Raw genomic sequence first — 22626 nt, 5'->3', positions numbered from 1 at the left:
AGTGTAACACTAATGGTGCTTCGGGCATGATGAGACCTGGGTGCTGATAAGGGAGTTCTGTAGTCTTATGGCCTGGGGGAGAAAGCTGTTTCCCATCCTAACAGTCTATACCCTAATCCTACAGTAAGGGGTCAAAAGAGATTCTGGGATGGATGGGAGTGGTCAGTGAGAATGCCAAGGGCCCTGCATACGGTGCTCCTGAAACCTATCTGATCTGAGGTAGCTGGTGAAGTAGAAATTGAAGAGTATGAGAGAATAGTGTATTAGATTGAGGCTGGGTTCTATGCTTAGTGTTAACATAGACTTGATGGGGAAAGTGACCTTGAGTTTAAAAAATGAGTCAATAAATATGGAACAAGTAATAATGGAAACATCAACTGGTGTAGTGGGCTCAGCTTTAAGATAAGGTTGGGTGGGGGAAATAAAAAAAAAATTATAAGTAAATCTCTTTTTGAGTTGTGCTCATTTAAGAGTTACTTAATTCAATATCAAGGTTAGGTTACTTGTAAATTTAATAGTTGGGGCTGGCCACATTTCACCTGTGGCGTCTGCCTTTTTATTGCCTCCTCCTGATGAGATATTTTCCTTGGGAGCTGAAATGGTTCTAGCCTGTGTGGCTAATTGAGCATTAATACAGTTGCTGCTAATTGCAACTTGCTTCGGGGCAATTAGTGGTGAGCTTTTAGCTAGTTATTTTCTTCCAGAGTATATTGCTGTGTTCATCTTAAGTACAAACAGTAGCTGGGTAATGTAGTCTCAATCCCCTGCCTGCCCTCTTGTCTTAGGACTTACTGCCATATCACGTTGTTCACTTGCCAGTTTGGCAGTATTAGTGTGGAAAGGAAGAAATGTGTATTGTGAAGTTGGTGCCTATTCCCAGAGTTTTGAACCTGTTTGACTCACTGATTTATCTCTAGGTATAAAAACCTAGATCCTTCAGCACCAGTTTGATTGCTATGAAACACACAGTGCAATCTGTTGTAATGAAGGCCACAGCCATAATTTTGGGATTCGTCATTATGTGCCGTGTTTTATTAGGCCATTTGCAAAACTTAAATGAAAACTTCCACTTGAGGCATGATGTGTTCCTTTTGAAACAGTGCACTGATACCTCTATAGTTGTGCTACCTAATCTCCGCTGTGGCTCACTGGGGTTTGTTTGCCAATCCAGCACTGGGGTTTTGTCCTTCAGCCATTCCTGGGAAGAATAGCTGGAGTGCTTTAAACACGCTAATTGCAGGACATGTGAAGGGCCAATATTGAGTGTTTATTTTTTGAGCTTCAGTAGAGCTTGTGCTGTCTCGATCACTGGTGCTAAATCTAGTGGAGAATAATTGTATGCCTCCTTATGGATTTGCACCTTTATGACAGCTTGATGTCTTACAGGGATGTGTTGATCTGCTTAACTTCCCTTCTTAACTGGGGAGCCTGAGCCTACTTGAGTTCTGTAGTTGGAATGCTGCTTGTTTATAATGGGTATAGTGTTTAGGTGCCATGAGTGACTAGACCACAGCCACAACTCTCATTAATGCAAATATCTGGTCGAGCCAGTCATGTGGCAGTTCAGTCCATAAAAGCGTACAGGTGTGATCGAGGTTCAGTTGTTCAGACCAAACATCAGCATGGGGGGAAGAAAATCTGACTTTGACAGTGCAATGATAGGTGTCAGGCAGGATGGTTTGAGTATCTCAGAAACTGCTGCTCTCCTAGTATTTTCATGCACAACAGTCTCTAAAGTTAAGAGAACGGTGTAAATAACAAAATACACCCAGAGAGCTGCTGTGAGTGAGACTACCTTATTAATGAGAGGTCAGAGGAAAATGGCCAGACTGGCTCAAACTGACAGCAAGGTGACGGTAACTCAAATAGAGTGCATTACAACACGGGTGTGGAAGAGCATCTCTGAATACAACATGTTGAACATTGAAGTGGATGGGCTATAGTACATTCAATGGACACTTTTGGGTATTGGAGTTACCTCATAGTGGCTGTTGAGTGTATACTGAAGTTATTTCCTTCATGGCTTAATATACAAGCCTGAGAAAATGTACATCATTTTGTTTTTGCGCAAATCCCTTCAGTTTAAACTTAAGCTACTAGTAGTCGTATCTGGTTCAGGGTTCAAGCCTTTTGTCAATGCTGAAGTGCATGGTATGATCTGTAACTGCGGTTTCTTGTGCTGAAGCAAGACGTGTGAGAGGCCTGCAGAAGAGTTGGCACTTATTTGTCCTCTCCCTCATCCCCCACACCTTCCCCAAGTAGAAGTGAAATTGGAAAGATGCCTGAAGTGATCCCATGGGAGGCTCAGTAGCTCTAATTGTCAACAGCTGCGGGTTGCATTGTAATAAAGACAGTTAATAGTAGTCTCTCCCCACAGTCATGCTGATTTGTATGCTCCACCTGTCCCCTGTCCTTAATATGATCCTGTTGACACATCCTCTTGTGTTTATTTAGCTCTGATGTTGACCTTACCTACTTCCAGTAATTTCCACACTCTTTCTCTATAATTCTCTGTAGGATTTATTAATAACCAGCTTGCATTTGTCAGAGTTCTGACCTTGTCTGCAAGAACTTCAGTTGTTGACTTTTGTGTGAAATCACTTGTGAATCCTTATTATTTCCTTTGAATTAAGAGGCCATTGTGCAGAGATTAGAGGAATTGGTATCTTGTTACTCCTGTTAAGAGCAGTTTCAGTGCCTCAGTATATTCCTGGGTAGTAATACCTTGATCACTGGTGACTGGGGGAATTTGTATCCTAGTTACCAGTGACTACATATTCACATGCTATACTTGTGGACGGGTTTAAAATGGGTGTCTGTAATGGGTGGGGGATGTGGAGGAGGGGGAGAAAGCAAAAAAATATTGTACAAACTGCGGGTAGTATTTCAGCCTCCAGATTAAAATTTGGCTTTTAAGCCAGTAGGAATTTTGGTAATGCAAACTCCATTCTTAATCTTGGGGTTTTCACTTCTATTGACCTAATATCCATACTGGAATTAGTGCTGGTATTTGCAGAAAGCAAGATGGAGTTGGTATGGTAGTTTGTCATTAAATCCATGCCTGTTCCTTGCAAATCACGACCAATTCATAGTGTTTATTTAATTTAGAGTATTGAACAAACCCTTCCCACCCAATGAGCTGCACCAACCAGCAACCCCACCTATTTAACCCAAGCCTAATCACAGGACAATTTACAATGACAATTAACCTACTAACATGTACATCTTTTGGACTGTGAATGGAAACAGGAGCTCCTGGAGGAAACCCGCAGAGCTGCAGGGAAAATGTACAAGCTCCCTATAGACCCGCCAGGATTGAACTCCGAGCTCCACCCCAAGCTGTACTAGTGTTGCGTTAACACTGATGGTTTTCTTTGAGCCCTGTAAATTATTCTAAAACTTCTAATTCAGTTTGAGAACTCGGCTTCCACTGCATAAAGTTTGAGGTTACTACACTGATTTTGAATTGTGCTTTTTGCTTTTGCCTATTCAATGGGACATATTCAGTCTTTGGAAGCTGCTCTGTTTGACCGCTCTCAGATCTCTATTGCAAGAAGGTGACTGGTCTCTAGTGCAGTTTTCCAGCTGAAACCCCCTGTCATTGTGAGGAAAATGATTACTCTTTGAGCACATTGCCAGATGTGTAGTTGGGCTAATTCTTACAAATGTTATTTCAATTGTTTTATTTCTCTTTCAGTTCGATGAAGGCCGTAATGTCTACGATGGAGAGATTACTAAAGACAGTCTGGTGGAATTTATCAAAAACAACCAACTGCCTCTGGTTATTGAGTTCACTGAGCAGGTAGGCAGATGGTCTGAACTGTTTCTCAAACCATAATCCTGACACTGAGCTAAGCCATTAATGATGGAATGAAGATGTTGTTTGTTTATCACATTTACTTCAAAACAGTGAAATGTGTTGTTTGCATGACCAATGGATGTGCTGGGGGCAGCTCACAAGTGATACCACACACTCCAGTGTCTGAATAGATGCTGCTTTTTATCCAATTTTGTTTGTGGTTGGTTCTAAGGGCAGGGTAGTGTGAAGACAGATTCTATCCATTGGGCCTTTTGGTATGTTAAAGACAGGGGTGCAGTGGTGACCTGGCTAAGTTAAACTTTGTACCATTGATTCGCTGACATGGATCAGCATGGTGGTCACAGCTTAAGTATTCAATGTTGTAACTGATGAAGTGTGCCAAACATCTTCACCACCCTGTCTACCTGTTGCCACTTTCAAGGAACTCTGTAGTTGTGCTCACCACTATCAGCATTTTCAGCCCAAATTTACATGTAGTCTTGTGTTTGTAGTTGGCCTAAACGCAGTGTCTATTAGACACTGGTATGCGTGACGGCTCTTGAGTAGAAAGGGGTGGGTACAATGTAAAAGACATTTGGACAGCTGTTCCCAATCTTTTCTGTTATGGATCAATACCATTAAGCAAGGGGCCTGTGGACCCCAGATTGGGAGTCCCAGATTTAGAGGAATGTGGACTAAATGCAGGGAAATGGGACCAGCTCAATAGGCAACGTAGTTGCCATGGCAAAGTTGGGCTGAATGGCCTGCCTTGTGTTGAATAACCTGGTTTGCAGATGTCATTGATGGAAGGAGATCTTCCATTTACCTAGTGTAGAGTGCAAGTCCTGAACTTGGGACTATTAGATGGGCAGTAATTGCTGTCATTGCCAGTGAGATCCACATCCCATGAACATTTAGTTTTATTTTTCCTTTGAAAGAATGAAAGATTTGGAGTATGTGCCTTCCTCAATATCTAGAGCTGAGGGTTAAGTGGTTGCCTGTTTAGAGATGCGAACCCATACCGTACTGTTAAAATTGCTACTTCTGGGCACCCTGGATGTTGAGTTTTTGAAAGCTCGGATTGATGGAGTTTGGAACACTTGAAGTTTGTAGGAAAACAGGTGTTGGAGGGTTTACTGTGGCCAGTGGATCAGTTTCTGTAAGTTGGCCTTGCAGGAGCTGGACTTTGGAGCATGTGAGTACATAGAATAGTATGGCACAGTACACGTCTCAATGTTGTCGACTGTTTAACCTATTCTAAGGTTAATTTAACAATAGATACCTAATTAAATGAGGTTGAATTGGGTATATCCAGAATCTGCTGATTCACAGGGGAGCTGTGAAGTATGAGTGGTGGTTGACATGTTCCTGTGGAAAATTTTTCAATACTGACTATAGCCTGCTCTGGGTTCTTTTGCAGTCTGCCCCAAAGATCTTTGGTGGTGATATCAAAACCCACATGCTGCTGTTCATCCCCAAGAGCTCGCGCACCTTTGAGGACAAACTGAACAACTTCAAGAGTGCAGCAGGAAACTTTAAGGGGAATGTAAGTATGCCAGTGATCTTTGTCCAACTGGGAAAGTCTACCAGTGCCTTAAGATGCCAGCCTTAAAGGAAACTGTCAACACATGTCTTCACATTTGGAACATGTTCTCAAGTCAGATTTATTGTGTTTACTTATCTGGAGTTGGCATGAAGTTGTTGTTCACTCTGGTTCTGAGAGCCAGTTCTAAATGTTAGTGCATCAGGGTATAAGTTGTGCCTGGGTACAAATTGTATTCCTACCATTTTGAGACAGTGGCAAGTTTCAGTGAACAAGTGGAAATCTTAGTTGTACGGAGCATTATGGAAATTTTCAACTTGTCTGCCAAATCATACATTAGTTATAGGAACTGGGTTTCGTATTAGATTTGTATTCCCTTGTTATATGAATCGGGTATTTGAAGTTGTCATTATGATTCCTAATTTATGTTGGCCAGATAAATCTACAATGGTCATTCTTTAGAGCTTGCCAGTTTAAGAATGATGTGCCTTTTCGTATCTGGGTGTGCACATAAAGTTTTGGGCTGTATTGAATAAGTTGGCAAATTTTGTAGGGCCTTGGTAGTCACTGATTCATGGTGTGAGGCAGGGGTTCCCAACCTCTATGCCATGGACCCCAGGTTAGGGACATTTGGTGTAGATGTTCATGTGGTATTAGTACAAATTTAGATTAACCTACAATGGGAACATTGACCATTCAGTCCCCAAACCTGGGCAGAAATGAATGTTTCAGGAAGAGTAGATGGTGTACTGAAACCAATCAAGTAAGACTAAACAGGTGAGGTGTGGCTCTTGGATCAGAGAAGGTTGTGAGAAGTTTACTGGTGTATCCTATTGGAGGTTCAGATGGAGGAAAACATGGTGTACAATTATTGTCTTGAGCTGAAATGCAGTTTGTTCCTTCGGTCAATTGACTTTCTTCCCCTCGACTTTCCTGATAGGTTCTGTTCATCTACATTGACAGCGAAGTTGAAGACAACCAGAGGGTTCTGGAGTTCTTTGGCTTGAAGAAGGAGGAATGTCCTGCCATTCGCCTCATCACACTTGAGGAGGAAATGACCAAGTACAAGCCAGAGACAGAAGACATCACAGTGGAGAATGTCAAAAACTTCTGCAGCCAGTTCTTGGAAGGGAAGCTGAAGGTGAGGCCTTTCATCATCTGCATGAATCTGCAATGAAAAACGTTTGCCCTAGTGTAAAGGGAAAGTTGATGGTGTAGAGCTTGGAGAAATTGAGGCTGCATGTCCTCGGGGGACCTGCTGGATTTGGAGAGATCAGATTCATTTACTTACATGCCGTGAATGTGATTTGCTTTAACCAGCAACCTAAGGATGTGCAAGTGTTGCGCCATATCCCAGTACCAGCTTACCATGCTCGTCAACAGAACACAAGCAGCAGAATGGCAGAAAAAGATCTTTACTTCCCTCCATCCTTCCCACCCACATAAACAGTCCTCTAACCCCAGCACAGGCCTTCAGTGGACTAGAACTTGCAGATGTTGGGTGATCTGATTTAACCGCATGTTGCCCTTGGTTCTGTTATGCGTATATATTATTGGGTACCTCATTTCTGAAACGTACAGGTTCCAAGCAGTTCTAACTAACCAGGGGAGGACCTGTATTTGTGCAAATGAGAAGGCAAGAAGTTCAGGATGGGTGCTATTAGTGAGTGAAAATTGAGCATGTCCTAAAGTTGCAACTGTAACTAGGCATGCTTTCCTCCACAATTGGGGTGTCCACCCCCCCAATTGCAGGAGTGGAGGAGCTGGCAGAATTGTGGTCCTGTGCCAATCGGAATTGATGCCACAGCACTTTTGCAGAAGGCATTTTGGGATCATTTTGAACAGGTATCAAATGATAGAAGTACGAAGGAAGCCTGGATTGAAATGGGCTGCACTGGATGGAAGTGTGCATCCACGGTATTGAGCTTAGATTAAGCAAATCAGTTTGAGGCCAGGGTAAAGCTAGTTTTAAGGTTGCAAAATACGATTTTAAACTAAGTTTGCTTGATTTTTGTATGCATTGATTTGTGTGCCTTGTGTTCATAAGGGTTAGACATGTATTCCTGGTTCATGGGGTGCAGTTCTCTAAGATGAATTCAAAACCTCAGATCACAGACTGGAGCTACAGGAAAAGTTCTAAGGCCACTGCCCTGAGCTGACCAGTTCTGTAGATCAGTTACAGTAAATATAGTAAATGTGCGCCAGTTTTTATAAATCTACAGTTAGCAGGTTCATGAGTCAAAGGTCAAGAAGTGGACATGGAATGAACATGATTATCAAAAGAAATTAGTGTTTTTTGTAGTGGTTAAAGCGTGGAATGCGTTCAGACTCAGATTTAATATCACTGGCATGTGTTGTGGCCACAGTACATAGCAGTACAAAAAACAAATTACAGTAAGAAATGTGTATTAAAATTGAATTAAATAAGTAATGAGAAAAGAACCAAGATTAGAGGTAGTATACACGGGTTTATTTTCCATTCACTGATCTGGTAAAGGGGAAGAAGAAGTTTGATCCTAAAAGAACACACTATCTTGGGCTCCTGTATCTCCTATTATGGTAGTGATGAGACGAGAGCATTACCTGTTGATGGGGATCTTTAATGATGGAAGCAGCCTTTGAGACATCGCTTTGTGAAGATGCCCTCTATGCTGGGGAGGTTTGTGCCTATGATGAAGCTGTCCTGTGCAGCTGTCATTGGTAGTTAGTAGAGGCAGATTCAGTTAGTGTTTAAAGTGCTAGATCCAAGAGAATTTGCTTTCGTGAAAGAAGGTGTGGAATTGAGGCTACCTTGACAGTGAACTGATACAGACTCGATGGGCCAAATCTGTGCTGTGACCTTTGAGATTCTGTTGCTTGTACATAAATTTGAATTTAAAGTTTTGAAGTGTCAAGTTAAAGATGCTAATTTTGTCTATGATATTTAGCCTCATCTCATGAGCCAAGACATTTCTGAAGACTGGAACAAAGCACCTGTCAAGGTCCTTGTTGGCAAAAATTTTGAGGAAGTTGTCTTCGATGAAACAAAGGATGTTTTTGTTGAATTCTGTAAGTCCAAAAGGTTTGAGTTTTAAATTAACTAATTTCTCTTGAGCCTTGAATCTTGCACTAAATGTAGCAGTTAGCTTAACACTATTACAGTGCTTACAGCCTGGGTTAAATTTTGCCGCTGTCTGTAAGGAAATTGTACGTTCTGCCCTGACAGCGTGGGTTTCCTCAGTGCCACTTTAAAATGTCTGGTGATTAGTGTAGGATTGAGAATGGTGAACAAAGCTCCTAAATCTTGGTGTTCTGAAATTGCACTAGAATTTATATAAAATTTGTACCATTGTAAATTTAGGATTATGCAATGCATAAAGTATCTGCTTTTTCTACCCAGATGCCCCATGGTGTGGTCACTGCAAACAGCTTGCTCCAATCTGGGAATCTCTAGGAGAAAAGTACAAGGATGATGAGAAAATAGTCATTGCAAAGATGGACTCCACAGCGAATGAAATTGAAGCTGTGAAGATCCACAGCTTCCCTACGCTGAAGTTCTTCCCTGCAGGCTCTGAGAAGAAGGTAATGATCAGTGTGATTCAGCAACCATGTAATGGCCATTGGCCCCTGGGCAGGAGAGATGACTTTGGATTCCTGGCCATTTCTCCACCAGCCTATTTAAGCCACCATTCCAGCCATAAATAGCTCGGTTCAAGCTGGATGTGACTGCCTTTGCTGGAATGAGGTGGCCTGTTCCTTTTTTTAGAATCATGAATTACAGTAACTTATTCACTGACTCTGAATATTTTAAATAGAGGCTTAGATAAGTCTGCTGTGCTGTAAATGAATATTTAAACATGCTTTGAATAGTTAGAGTAGTCTGACTGTTTCCTATGGTTTATTGTGTGATCAGATGCAACTCAGTGTTGTCACATAAGGGTTTAGAAGTGGGAACTTGAATGGACCATCAGACTTTGAAACCACTCCACAATCCATGATCCACTAACATGGGTAGAAGATAGGCTGACTGGCAAGAGGCAGAGCGGGAATAGAGCTTTAGGTTGGCCGCCACTGACTGGTGTGCTGCCGGGTTTGGAGTTGGGACTGTTCCTTTTCATGCTATACGTCAGTGACTTGGAAGGTAGAAATAATGACTTTGTAGCCAAATTTGCAGACAATACGAAGATGGGTGATGGTGTTGAGGCAGAGTGCCTGCAGAAGGGCTTGGATAGAATAGGAGAATGGACAATGCAGCAGATGGATACGGTGTCGGGAAGTGTATAGTCATGCACGTTGGTAGAAGGAATAAAGGTATAGATTGTTAAGTGGGAGAAATCAGAAATTACAGGTGCAAGGAGACTTGGGAGTCCTTGTGCAGGGGTCTGTAAAGGTTAATTTGCAAGTTGAGTCAGTGTAAGGAAGGCAGATGCAAGGTTAGCATTCATTTCAAGAGGACTGGAATATAAAAGCAGGGGTGTAATCAAAGCATTAGTCAGGCTGCACTCTAACTGTTGCGAGCAGTTTTGGGGCTCCTTATCCAAGAAAGATGTACTGGCATTGGAAAGGCTCTAGAGGAGATTCACAATGTTTCCAGGAATGAAAAGGTTAATGTATGAAGAGTGGTGGCTCTGGGCCTGTACTCACTGGAATTTGGAAAAATGCAAGGGAATATCAGTGAAACTTTTAAAATATTGAAAGGCCTGGAGAGTGGGTGTGGAGAGGATATTTCCTATAATGGGAGAGTCTAGGACTTGAGGGATATCCGTGTAGAACAGATGAGCAATTTCTTTAGCCAGAGGGTGGCAAATCTGACAAATTCATTGCGTCAGACAGCTGTGGAGGCCAACTCACTGGGTATATTTAAAGTGGAGGATGATAGGTTCTTGCTTAGTAAGGATGTCAGTGGTTATGGGGTGAGAGGATAAATAGCCATGATGGAATGAAGACTGGACAGAATGGCCAATGTCTTATGGAAGTGGTTGCCAACCAGTCGATCTTTGAGACTTTCCTGGTAGATCCCAGGGGAAAAAAAAACAAAAATTGCGCATCGGGCAGAAAAGACTGGAAGCAAAACCCCACAACCCGGAAACAACCTCTCCCCACAAACAGCTCTCCGCAGCGGGAGCACCGCTACATCACCATGATCCTAATCGGCATCAACCTATCTTTATAATGCAGACATCCCACCTCTCCCGAAGTTCTGGGAGTCTCCTGCATATTGATAGCGGCAAATTATATACAATATCCCGGAACTCGGTTTTTTTTTGAGAGGGGGAGGGAGGAGCGAGCGTGCCATGGCAGAGTGTTCCTAGAGAAAAGAAAATGTAAAATGTACTTCACCCCAGACTACACTAAAGTGTACCCCTGCCTAATAGGGGTCAAAAATAATGACAGTGTTGCTCACTGCACTGTTTGCAACAGTGAGTTTTCTGTTGCCCATGGTGGGTTAAAATGTAAAAGACATGCTGAGGTGAGTTTAACAGGTGTCATTCGTTCATTAGCATAGCTAACGTTATTTAAACTAGCTGGCTCGCTGCTCAGGAGCTACTGGATTGCAGACATCCCACCTCTCCTGGGAGTCTACCGCAAATTAATGGTGCTACCTCCCTGAAATGAGTTTTTGCAGGGTGGGATGTCTGATAATGCTCTCATTATAACACTTCTCCCCCTTTAAATTCCAACATTCCCCAAATGTACAAGAACTGGGAAACAAAAAACAGTGGTGTCATTAGCTTGCATACCTCAAACTTATACTCGTGTCTCAGTAACAGTTTACCAATACAAAACACCTGAAAAACGTGACAGGTTCAACATTCAGTCTAACAAAGGAAACAGTCCATTCAAATATTCAGTCTTGTCAGGAGGTTTGTGAGGGCACTGTGCTGCAACGGATAACAATTATTAAATCTAAGTACAGGAGCTGTCTTACTGACAGACACCTCTCAAACTGGCTGTCTGTAGTTATGAGCCAAATTTCAGGGAACTAGCAGAATGTATTCAGCCCCAGTCATCACACCGAGTGCAACAGTCAATTTTTATTCATTTATTTTTCGTGTTGAAATAAAATAAAATGAAATAATGAAACACAGAATTAAAGGTGTTGTAATATGAGCATTATAAAGATAAGTAATACCAATTAAGGTAATGGTAACATAGCAACTCTCCTGCTACGGAAAGCCACCTGCAAAGAGGACTGCTTCCGGGGCTGCGGGGTTTGACTTCCGGTCCCTTCTGCCCAGTGCGCATGCGTGTGTCTAGATAGATAGATACTTTATTCATCCCCATGGGGAAATTCAACATTTTTTCCAATGTCCCATACACTTGTTGTAGCAAAACTAATTACATACAATACTTAACTCAGTAAAAATATGATATGCATCTAAATCACTCTCTCAAAAAGCATTAATAATAGCTTTTAAAAGTTCTTAAGTAGTTTACTTAAATACTTAGTGTCTAAACGATTTAGTAGGTCGATCTTGCCTTTCACTAAGGCGGAGGTAGGGGATCTTGGGCTTAAAAAAGGTTGGCGACCACTATCTTATGGTCATCAGTCTGATCTCCTTTAGACATGCACAAGCTGCTGGAGGAATTCAAGTTGGGCAGTAATGTTGCTCAAGGTTTTCAGCATCTGCAAAATCTGTTTGATCTCCCTTACTGCCACTTCCTGCACTATCTCCATATCCCTTGATTCTCACCCTGCAGTCTGTTTTGAAAATGTTTTTTTCAAGGTCTGTTTTGAATGACCTTGATGACTTGGCCTGGTGATGGAGAAATTAAAAGATTTGCCACTCTCCTGAGAAGAAATTCTCCCATTCATGTTCCAAATAGCCACCTCCTTGGTCTGAGATTGACCATCCTACCAGCTTGGGCTTCTCAGCCAGAGAATAACATCCAGCTAATATCTAGCATTGAGCCTGTCAGATCTAACTATTAGTTAGATCTCTTCTTGTAAGTTTGGACAGCTATCTTCCCTTATCTTTATCTCTGCTTAGGATGAACCCATTGGTCCTGCAACCAGTCTGATAGATCTTTGCTAAGATGTAGTGTGTATCTTGGGTAGTAGGGGTCAGAAATTCTACATGTACTTCAGGTGAAGGCCTTGTATATTTGCAGTAAGTCATTTTCACTTCAGTACACAAACCTCACAATAAAGGCTCTATATGTGATTTGCCTTTCTAATAGCTTGTTCCACCTGTTGTCCTTTGGTGACTAATGTGCATAGGCCTCTAATGGTTAAGATGGAATAGTACACTGCTGGCCCTTCAGCCCGTGGTTTTTTTGCTGACCTGTGTAAACTTTATGATCAATCCAGCCCCCCTCTCCTACATAGCCCATAAGCCTCAATTTTTCGTTCATCCATGTGCCTATCGAAGAGTCCCAAATGCCCTTATCGAATCAGCCTCTGCCATCAGTTCTAGCTGTGCACCACTCTATTGTCCAGTGCTTTGCCTGTTAACTAGTGATCCAACTTTCTCCCCACACCACACCCCCAGGATTGTTATTTATCCTGGTAAGTCTCCTCTGTAGCCCTCGCTAATTATTCCACAATTGTCTTAAAATGTGGCGACCAGAGCTGAACGTGTACTCCCAAGTGTGAACTACCTTGCGTTTATAGAGCTGCAACTCTGGGGTAAATACTGCTTTGAAAGGGATGTTCTGATGTGCATTTCAGTTTATTTAGAAATATTACCTGTAGTTTGAAGGAGTTATCTTTAATCTTCCTAATGATTTTTCCACATCACATGAAGTCAGCAGTAACCAGAGTGTTGAAGTGGTTGTTTTTTTCCTGAAATGTGAATTTGTATTTGCAGGTCATAGATTACAATGGCGAGAGAACACTTGAAGCGTTCATCAAATTCTTAGAAAGTGGAGGAAAAGATGGAGGTGCTGCAGAGGAGGTGAGTACTACATGGGGTCATCCACTGTCAGATTGGTTTAGTTGGTCTGGGTGCTTACTGCCAGCCTGGGGCTTCGGGGGAAGGAGAAAAGCTCCTCTCACGACAACAGCTGAAACACAGCAAGGTGATTTGTAGTCTGGCCAGGTACCGTGTGTTCCATTGTTCTGTGGGAAGCACAGGTGCTGCCTCTTGCCGTACGGGTGTTGGATCTTCAGCCCATGATGTGCCATACTAATTGAACTAGTAGTTAAATGCCTGGCTAAACTAATCCTTTCTGCCCACTTTGTATCCCTCTATTCTCTGCAGTTGTGTGCCTCTTGAACGTCATGTATTTATTTCTCTGCTTAGCAGTGCATTCCAGGAGCCCACCAGTGTATATTTAAAAAAAGCCTCTGCCCTGTGCATCTCCGTGGACTTGCCCCCTTCACCATAATGCATGTTAGAGATTTTGACCCTGAAAGAAGCTGGCTTTGTACCAAATCTACCCACAATGTTCAGCTGCTGTCCTGTCTCCCCTCAGCCTGTTCTAGAGAAAACATCTGAAGTTTGTCTAATTTCTGCTCATGAGGTATGCTCTCAAATTTGGGCAGCATCCTGGGAAACCTCTTTTGCGCCCCCTAAAGCTTTTGTGTCCTTCTGAGATCTTCCCTGTAACCAGGAGCCGAAATGGTTCTGGCTGCTGTGGCTAATTAACTGAGTGTTGATTAATGTGGTTGCTGCTAATTGCAGCTTGCTCTGGGGCAATTTGTGGTGAGCTTCAGTCAGTTACGTACTTCCAGAGTGTATTGCTGTGTTTTTGCCTTCAGTATGAACTGTCGCTGGGTAATGCCCCAATCCCCTTCCCCACCCCACTACCTTTGGAGTTTTCTCTCTGCTGTGTTGTTATTCACTTGCTGGTTGACAGTATTGCAATTACTTCATTGTAATGTGGGAAGGGAGATGTGTAGAGTATTGTGAAGTCAGTACCTATTCCCAGAGCATTGAATATTTGACCGGCTGATTTATCTTTAGGTATACAAATCTGGATGTGTCAGCACTAGATTGGTTGCTACATGAATCACACAGTAATCTGATCTAATGAGATGCACAGCCAGAATTTAAAGACTCCTCATCATTATGTACTGTCGTATGACGTGGGCAGTCATCTTAGTAATTTTTTCTGTAAAAGTAGTGGGCAGTGTCTTCAAGATGCCTTTATCAATATTCAGAGGCTGCCTGGCATCAGTGGTCACGTAACCAGGACTTGTGATATGTACCAGCTGTCCATTTGACCATCCGCCACCTGCTCCCATGGCCTCACGTGACCCTGAGTGGTCGGAGGGGACTGAGCAGGTGCTACACCTCGCCCAAGGGTGATCTGCAGGCTGGCAGAGGGAAGGAGTGCCTTGTGCCTACTTTGGTAGAGATATATCACCACCCTGCCACCCATATCCATAATCTGATTTAATAACCTGTTGCTAAGCTTTTTCTTTATCCACTGTGGGCAGTTTAGTGTCACTGCTCAGGCGAAGAGATGCTTACATTGAATCTTGAGCTTCGCAACTTGGGATGTTGCCTTAACGTTTGGAAAGTGGGTGGGGAGGCTGAGATTTTATTTTCAGTAAGATGCCATTGGCTGCTAAGAATGCTACTATTATTTGCGCTCTGAGTTTAGCAAGTGACGTCTACAGATGCCTTTCCCATTCCAAAGCTCTGCCAGTATTGGTGGGTTGTGGGACTTTCCTGGAAATGAGGGGGAGGTTGGTGTGGGGATGAGTCTGATGTAATGCTGTGAGCAACTTGCCTGGATTGCTGCCTCTTACTCACCCCCACCTCCTGTCCTGTAGGACCTTGAAGACATGGAAGAGGAGGAGGAAGGAGATGAAGAGACAGATGGGGAAACAGATGATGAAGAAGCTGATCATCTTAAAGATGAATTATAAAATTGCAACCAAAAACACTACAGCTTTTTGTACAATTCAAAATGCAGTAAACATGAAATATTCGGCATCAAGTCTAAGTTGATAAAACCAGGGAATATGCAGCCAATTGTCAGTGCACATTGTGCAGTTTTCATTTTGTTAATTTATTAGGGATCACCATCCTTAATTGTTCAAGCCACATCTATACTTTGGACTTTTTTTGTTTCCTGTTACTGATTCATGTAATGTACTTTTGTACAGATTTTTAACTTGTTTGTATTAACATTGCGTCTTTACCTGGTGATGGACAGTTTTCTCGCACTTGTCTGAGTGCCTAAATAGAGGTGAGTGAACTAGAGGCCACTGCTGGGGGAAGAAAAAGAATTAGAGGGGGGGAGGGCTTTGGGGTTGTTCAGAAGTTTAAAGGAAGAGGCATCTAGTTTTATAACTCAGGGACTCTTCTATTTCAGTTTCAAAATCTGGACCCAAGATCAGCTTTTTTTTTGGTGGGTGGGGCAGATGGGATCACGCAGTAGATGAAGCAGAGGGAGAGGGCTTCATCTGAGTTGTGCAATTCTTCAAGCATTCCGATGTGCTTAAATGGAGGCAAAAATTTGGTGGCCAGGATGAAATTAAAGAAAGATTAAACTTTTCCATTCTGAGACTCCTGGTTGCATTTTGTCAAAACACAAAAATACAACTGCAGATGCTGTGGATCAAAGAATATATACACAACGCTGGAAGAACTCAGCAGGCCAGGCAGCATCCGTGAGAAAAGAGTAGCCAATGTTTTGGGCTGAGACCCTTCATCAGGAATGGGGGGCATTTTGTCAAGCTGGTTGGTTGTCTTTTCTGTTTCTCTTCCCCCCCCCCCCCCCCCGAGCCAAAGGTATTTGGGTTGTGATTCCCATAACAAGCATGGTGCCAGTGGTAAAATGTTACCCATGGTAAGTATGGGGCCAGTGACTAAATGCTGCTCACAGGATTCTGTTCTTCCCCATTCAAATAAGCGTCTGTTGACTATCTCGTGTAGTGAACTCAGCTGGATCTGCTTCAGTCGTAATCTGCATTTTGGAGTTTGCAACAGCAGCAGTTATTATTAAGTGCTGTCATATCACGTGGATGATCGTGGTCTCATGACCGTGGTAGATCTAGGCTAATTAGATCCTTCTGGGCAATGTCTTTACAAGATGGATGATCCTAGCCATTATCAATACCTCAGAGATTGTCTGCTTGGCATCAGTGGTCACACAACCAGGGCTTGTGATATGCACCAGCTGCTCATATGACCATCCACCTGTTCCCATGGTTTCATGTGACCATGATCAGGCTTACCCAAGGGTGACCTGCAAGCTATTGGAGGGAAGGAGCACCTTGCACCTCTTTTGATAGAGACACATCTCCAACCTGCCACCCAAAGTATCAGCAATAGCTGATGTATTTCTTAGGCAAAGATTGTTCAGCCCATTGAGTTTATGCTAGCCCTTGGCAGTCCATTCCACTTGTTACTTTGAGCCTATTTTGCACTTCATCCACCAGTTTTATTTTTCTGATTAATGTAAAATGGGAAAAAAATGTCACATGATCAGACACAAACACCGCACACTATTCTGAACCAAATCTGAAATCTGTATATTTCATTTTTCTCTGCAGACCATCCCTCCACACAGTCCCAGTTTGTCAATTGTTGATTTAGTCTGCAAGTTGGAATTGTACACTCACTTGATCGGTAACGTTGCCATATTATTGTAATGAATAGAGTCACATGTGTAAGATTGATGAAGAACAATCTCAAGTAGAGAAAGAAAGGAGCTAGTTCTGCTTCTCCAAAGGACAAACTTGTGTACATCACTTTTGAGTTTAATATGGGAGCTTGTTCATTTGTAATTGGGGGTTTGTAACCTACAGACAAGCTCCAGTGTCATTGAAGCTGTTCTCAGCTGTTTGGTTACTTCATTTTTTATTTAGAAGTACAGTAGTAATGGGTCCTTCCTGACCAATGAGCCGGCACTACCTGTTTACACCCACAGGGCCATAAGGAAAATGTACAAACTGTGCAGACAGCAGCAGCAATAGAACCTGGGTCGCTGGTGCTGTGCTAATTGCCACTCTACCAGGCTGCCCTGTTGCACCCCCACCCTCAGCATTCCCCAGGCACAACCTCAACCTGCTTGTCTTAATGAGGTGCTGGGCACAAATCTTTCACAGGCTTCAGTAGGAGTGGCTGTCTGTGTTGTCAATGAGAAAGTAATGGTTCCTGCCGCATGCGGGGTGGTGAACCACACCGGTGTTTGAAGTGGGTCTGAACCACTATTTTCAGTTTACACCTGCCAGAGTTCCTAGAAGGCCGTTTGAAGTTTTGTCCACCACGTGGACTGGACGGGACAGGACATCTGATACAAGCTGGACACAGTCCACTACTGTGGCCTCTGTTGTAATATGTTCTCATCCAGCAATTGGAGAACAGCTGAGGTTTGTACTTTGATATTTGCCATTCAGCCTGTCAAATCTGTGGCTCAATTCAGTCAATCCCGTACCCCTAATTTACCTGTAATTTATCACCTTTCAATTAATTCCCCTGATCATCCCCGTTGATGATTCGCTTTATACCATGTATACATTGGAAGTTATTTTTAATTTATTGATTTATGGAATGTAGATGTTGCCAGCTAAGCCAGCATTTATTTCCCATCCCTAGTTGCCCTTGAGAAGGTGGTGGTGAGCTGCTGCAGTCCCTGAGGTGTGGGTACACCCATAGTGCTCTTGGTGAGGGCATTCCATGATTTTGACCCAGCGACAAGGAATTGTGATATGTTTCCAAGTCAGGGTGGTGAGTGGCTTGGGGATTTCCAAGTGGTGGTGTTTCTGGGTAACTCGTCCTTCTAGATGGTACCCACTGCTCGTTTGCATCAATGACCGACAGTCAGAGGATGTCCCAGCCTGAAGCTCGTCGACCATATCTGTTTAGGATGTGGAAGGAATCTGGAGTCACGGGGGAAACGTACCAACTCCTTTCAGGCAGCAGTTGGAATTAAAGTTTATTGTAATTCAGCCATACACGTTAATACAGCTAAACAAAACATCATTCCTCTAGGGCCAAGGTGCAAAACAGTTGCGACCCAGCACAGTCACTAAGTATTAGCACAAATCCTTGAATAGCACAGCCTGAAGGTTGGCAGGTTGTCGAAGTGCGAGTTGTATGTGTATGTGACCCATTTGGGGATTGCTGTTGCTGTAAAGCCTTATGCTAATCATTATGTTGCCCTCGGTGCGGGAAGTGGTTCACCCAGGCAAAGCAGTTGTGACCGGGCATGGCTATGGGTGTGGATGTGGCTGGCTACACCTACACCACAGGTAATCACCTCTAGACTGGTTAAGCTAGTAACCAGCATGTCTTTGGAGTACAAGAGGAAATGTGTATCTGCGGATCCCCAGCGGCTAGTGATTACTTGACAGCCTCCACACAGTGCAAAGGCTTTGAATTGGACCAGGTGAGGGGGTGAGGTAGCCCCCTGCTTTACTGGGTTTTATTGGGTCAACTACAGGGTTCCAGTTGCATTGCTGACTGTCCGGAATTTCCTGCTGTCCTCTGCGGAAATTGTCACCTTTCGGCTCTCTGCATTCAGTCTATTTTCGAGCATCGCTCCTGCTATGTGCTCACTGTTGTATTCAGCGAGAACCTTTAAATTTCATCCACGATGGGACCCATCTATCATATCCTCCAGTCAACCTCACAATTCACTGTTATGTCAGCTGTAGATCTGAGAATTGTATCGTTTACATTAAAATTGATCTTTATAGTAAAATAACGTACTGCAGATGCAGGAAATTATTAACATGAAATGCTGGAGGAACTCAGCAGGTCAGCCAGCAACTATGGAAAGGAAGTCGACCCTTCATCATACGTGGAAAGGAAGAGGGTGGAAGCCATAGGAAATCCCCCTGCGGTCCAATAAAGCTACCACTCGCTGCCGCAGTCTTCGATTGCATGGTCTTGCATCTTAAAGTTCCTATTATACAGTAGCCTGCCAAATGCCTTTTCACAGTTCCATGTGCACCACATTCGCCTCAGTTCCTGCACCATTAAAAAAAATCTGAAGCTAACGTATTCGCTTTCCACAATTGTACCTGGCTGAGGAAGAAACAATTCACCAAATGTTGAAGGGCATTTTTTTTTAACCCCATACAGGAGGTGATTATATGGAACGAGGTGGTTGAGGCAGGTGTACTAGTGTTTAAGTAGTTGGGCAGGTACAGGGAAGAATGGTGCTTAATGTGATAAGGACCGAAATTCGGACCGGTAATTAATTCCACCCTGATTATTGTCTCCCACAGCTGAAGTTAAACTGACTCTCCCGTGGAGGCTGGGTCCATCCTTCCTCATTTCTGAATGAATGGGTTAACATTTGCAATTCTCCACCTCTTCTGCCCCCAGTAGATCTTTGGGAGATTATGTCAGGGTCTTTTGCGATTTTTGTTTACTCTCACCAACCAAGGATGCATTCGATCCGGGCCAACTGTCACCCACTGCCAGCCTTTCCTGGACTAGAATCGGGCTTATTATCACCAGCATGTGTCGTGAAATTTGTGAACTTCAGCAGTACAATGATAATATAGGACAAATAAATAGATTACAGTAAGTACTGTATACTGAATAGTTTAAAACAGTGTAAAGCCAATAATATATTTTAAAAGTGAGGTAGTGTTCACGGGTTCAATATCTATTTTGGAATCGGATGGTCGAGGGGAAGAAGTTGTTGCTAACTTGTCAATGAAGAGGTCAATACTCCCCAATGCCATTAGGCTTTACAATTCTACCGCCAGGACTTAAGAACTTTTTAAAGCTATTATTAATGCTTTTTGAGATGGTGATTTAGATGCATATCATATTTTTTTTTACTGAGTTAAGTATTGTATGTAATTAGTTTTGCTACAACAAGTGTATGGGACGTTGGAAAAAATTTGAATTTCCCCATGGGGATGAATAAAGCATCTATCCATCTATCCATCTATCCATCTATCCATCTATCCATCTATCCATCTATCCATCTATCCATCTATCCATCTATCCATCTATCCATCTATCCATCTATCCATCTATCCATCTATCCATCTATCCATCTATCCATCTATCCATCTATCCATCCCACCTTCGAGATTGGTGTAAAGAGCTCACTTGATCTGTTGGCCTCCCTGAAGTAGACAAAAGATGATGAAACTGGCGTCCTAGAGATGAATTATGGAGAAATTTAAAACAAAAAAAAACTTTTGTCAAATTCAATGATGCAGTAAAAGTGAATTATCTGTCATCATTTGGCACGAGGGAGTCGCCTGTGCGGTTGCCTTCAATGTGTTGGGGATCATCACCTTTAGTTGACGCCACAGATTGACTCTTGTGACTCTTCTGTACTTCTGTGCTCGGACTTGTAACTTGTTCATGTTAACATTGTCTTTACCTGCGGCCAGTTAAGGATCCCCGCTTCTCTTAACAGTTAATATACGTCGATTAGAAAAAAAAAACAATTTTTATATTGGGTGCTAGCAGTTTTTCACTCATTTTGATTTTCCCTAGCACTGTGAATACTGATTACAGCACAGAAACAGGAATTATTATTCTGCCCCTAGTCCTACAAGCCCGCACCTGAACCATAGCCCCCCCCCACCTCTCCGAAACTTCCCTTAAATGTAGAAATTGAACCCACATCCTCCACTTCACCAGCAGCTTGTTCCAGTCTCCGAAGAAGGAGGTTCCCCTTAAACAGTTCATCCTTCGCCCTTAACCCATATTCCCCTGAGTTGTAACCTCATCCAGCCTGCTTATATTCAGCCTATCTATATCCCTCATCATTTTGTATAGCTCTATCAAATCTGCCCTCATGCTCTTACACTCCAGGAAATAAGGTCCTTTCCTTATAACTCAAGACCCGGCAACATCCTTGTAAATTTTCTTTGCACTCTGGGCCCATCTTGCCCCTTGTACTAGGGTATTTTGGTCGTTCGGGGAGTTATTTCTCGGATTGTTCTACCCTTCTCCACGTGGGATTCTGTTCCGTCCGTCTAATGTCTTTCCCGCAACTGACAGCGGGTACTGAGTCCGCCAGAGCACGGCGCCCCAGCTGATTATTCTCAGGAAGGACAAAATGACCTATTAGAATCGCCAGGTCTTTGCAACGAAAAGCAACGCTGATTTCAAACCAAGCGTTGTGAAATGGCTGCTCCCAATTGCGACGTCCGGGTCGCCATCCCACACGCTACAAATCCGTCCGGATTCCGCAGATGCTGTCAACGTGATAGTGTGCGTGTGAGACCCTGATAGTGTGCGTGTGAGACCCATCACCACCCACTGTGCTCCGCTTCTTCTTCGCTGTAACTGGGTGATGTAAATTCCCGCTACTCTCCCGTGTCCTTCAAAACACATGGACTCCGCCAGGTGGGAACGCACACATTGCTTAAAGTCAACCTTGCGTGTAACCGGAAATATTTAATCAGGATTCTTCAGAGCTTGGAGTCCATCCCACCCCCACCCCACTTTCTTGTTCGGGCTTCTTTCCCCTTTCCTTTCCAGTCCTGGGGAAGGATCTCGGCCCGAAAGCGCAGCTGTTTGTTCCTACATAGATGCTGCCTGAATTGCTGAGTTCCTTCAGCATTTGGCATTGTTGATCGAAACTTCCAGCCTCTGCAAACTCTTTTGCGTTAACGTTTCCTCGGTCACTGGCAGTAAGATGACAAACTACAGAAAGTGACACGGCGCAAACCACATCGCCCGAACCCATTTTTATTAATGCTGGTTTTACTGCGAAGATTCGGCGGGACATCTGAAACGTTGATAAACTTCTACAGATGTGTGCTGACCGGCCTGGTATGGAAACACCAATGCCCTCTGCTTGGAAAACCCTAAAAGTGGTGGCTACAGCCCAGTCCACGATGAGTAAAACTAACTCTCCCCCCCCCCCCCACCACTATTGAGCATATCTACATGGAGCGTTGACGCAGGAAAGCAGCGTCCATCATCAGGGACACCCACCACCACCCAGGCCATGCTCTCTTCTCGTTGCTGCCATCAAGAAGGTGGTACAGGAGGCTCAGGACTCACACCACCAGGTTCGGGAACAGTTATTACGCCTCAAACATCAGACTTCTGAGCCAAAGAGGATAACTTCACTTGCCCCATCACCGAGGTGCACCCACAACCTATAGACTCACTTCCAGGGGCTCTTCATCTCATCTTTATCGCTTATTTATTTATTATTTCCTTCTTTTTCTATTTCAGCAGTCCGGTTTGGGTTTTTTTTTTTTGCACACTGGTTGAACGCCCAAGTCGGCGCGCTCTTTCGTTAATTCTATTATGATTATTACTCTGTTATGGACTTATTGAGTATGCCCGCAAGAAAATGAATCTCGGGGTTACATATGGTGACGCATATGTACTTTGATAATAAATTTATGTTGGACTTTGACTCCGGATCATTCAGTTAACTCCTTACCTCCCGCAGTTGTGAGCTCACC

General features: G+C 43.3%; 1 protein-coding gene across 1 annotated transcript in view; it reads left to right on the top strand.

Annotated features, from left to right (window-relative positions):
- Positions 1-15776, top strand: part of p4hb (prolyl 4-hydroxylase, beta polypeptide) — a 39578-nt gene extending 23802 nt beyond the window's left edge. Inside the window, exons 5-11 of the mRNA XM_073026354.1 lie at positions 3698-3802; positions 5220-5345; positions 6283-6483; positions 8270-8390; positions 8722-8903; positions 13133-13219; positions 15046-15776. Of these exons, the coding sequence (XP_072882455.1) occupies positions 3698-3802; positions 5220-5345; positions 6283-6483; positions 8270-8390; positions 8722-8903; positions 13133-13219; positions 15046-15141 (918 nt within the window). The 3' untranslated portion in view covers positions 15142-15776. The remainder of the gene's footprint in view (positions 1-3697; positions 3803-5219; positions 5346-6282; positions 6484-8269; positions 8391-8721; positions 8904-13132; positions 13220-15045) is intronic.
- Positions 15777-22626: the final 6850 nt, after the last annotated feature.

Source organism: Hemitrygon akajei, chromosome 22 (genome assembly GCF_048418815.1).
Source record: "Hemitrygon akajei chromosome 22, sHemAka1.3, whole genome shotgun sequence".
In the NCBI taxonomy this organism is placed as follows: Eukaryota; Metazoa; Chordata; class Chondrichthyes; order Myliobatiformes; family Dasyatidae; genus Hemitrygon; species Hemitrygon akajei.
This window is presented reverse-complemented; position numbering and strand designations above follow the sequence as displayed.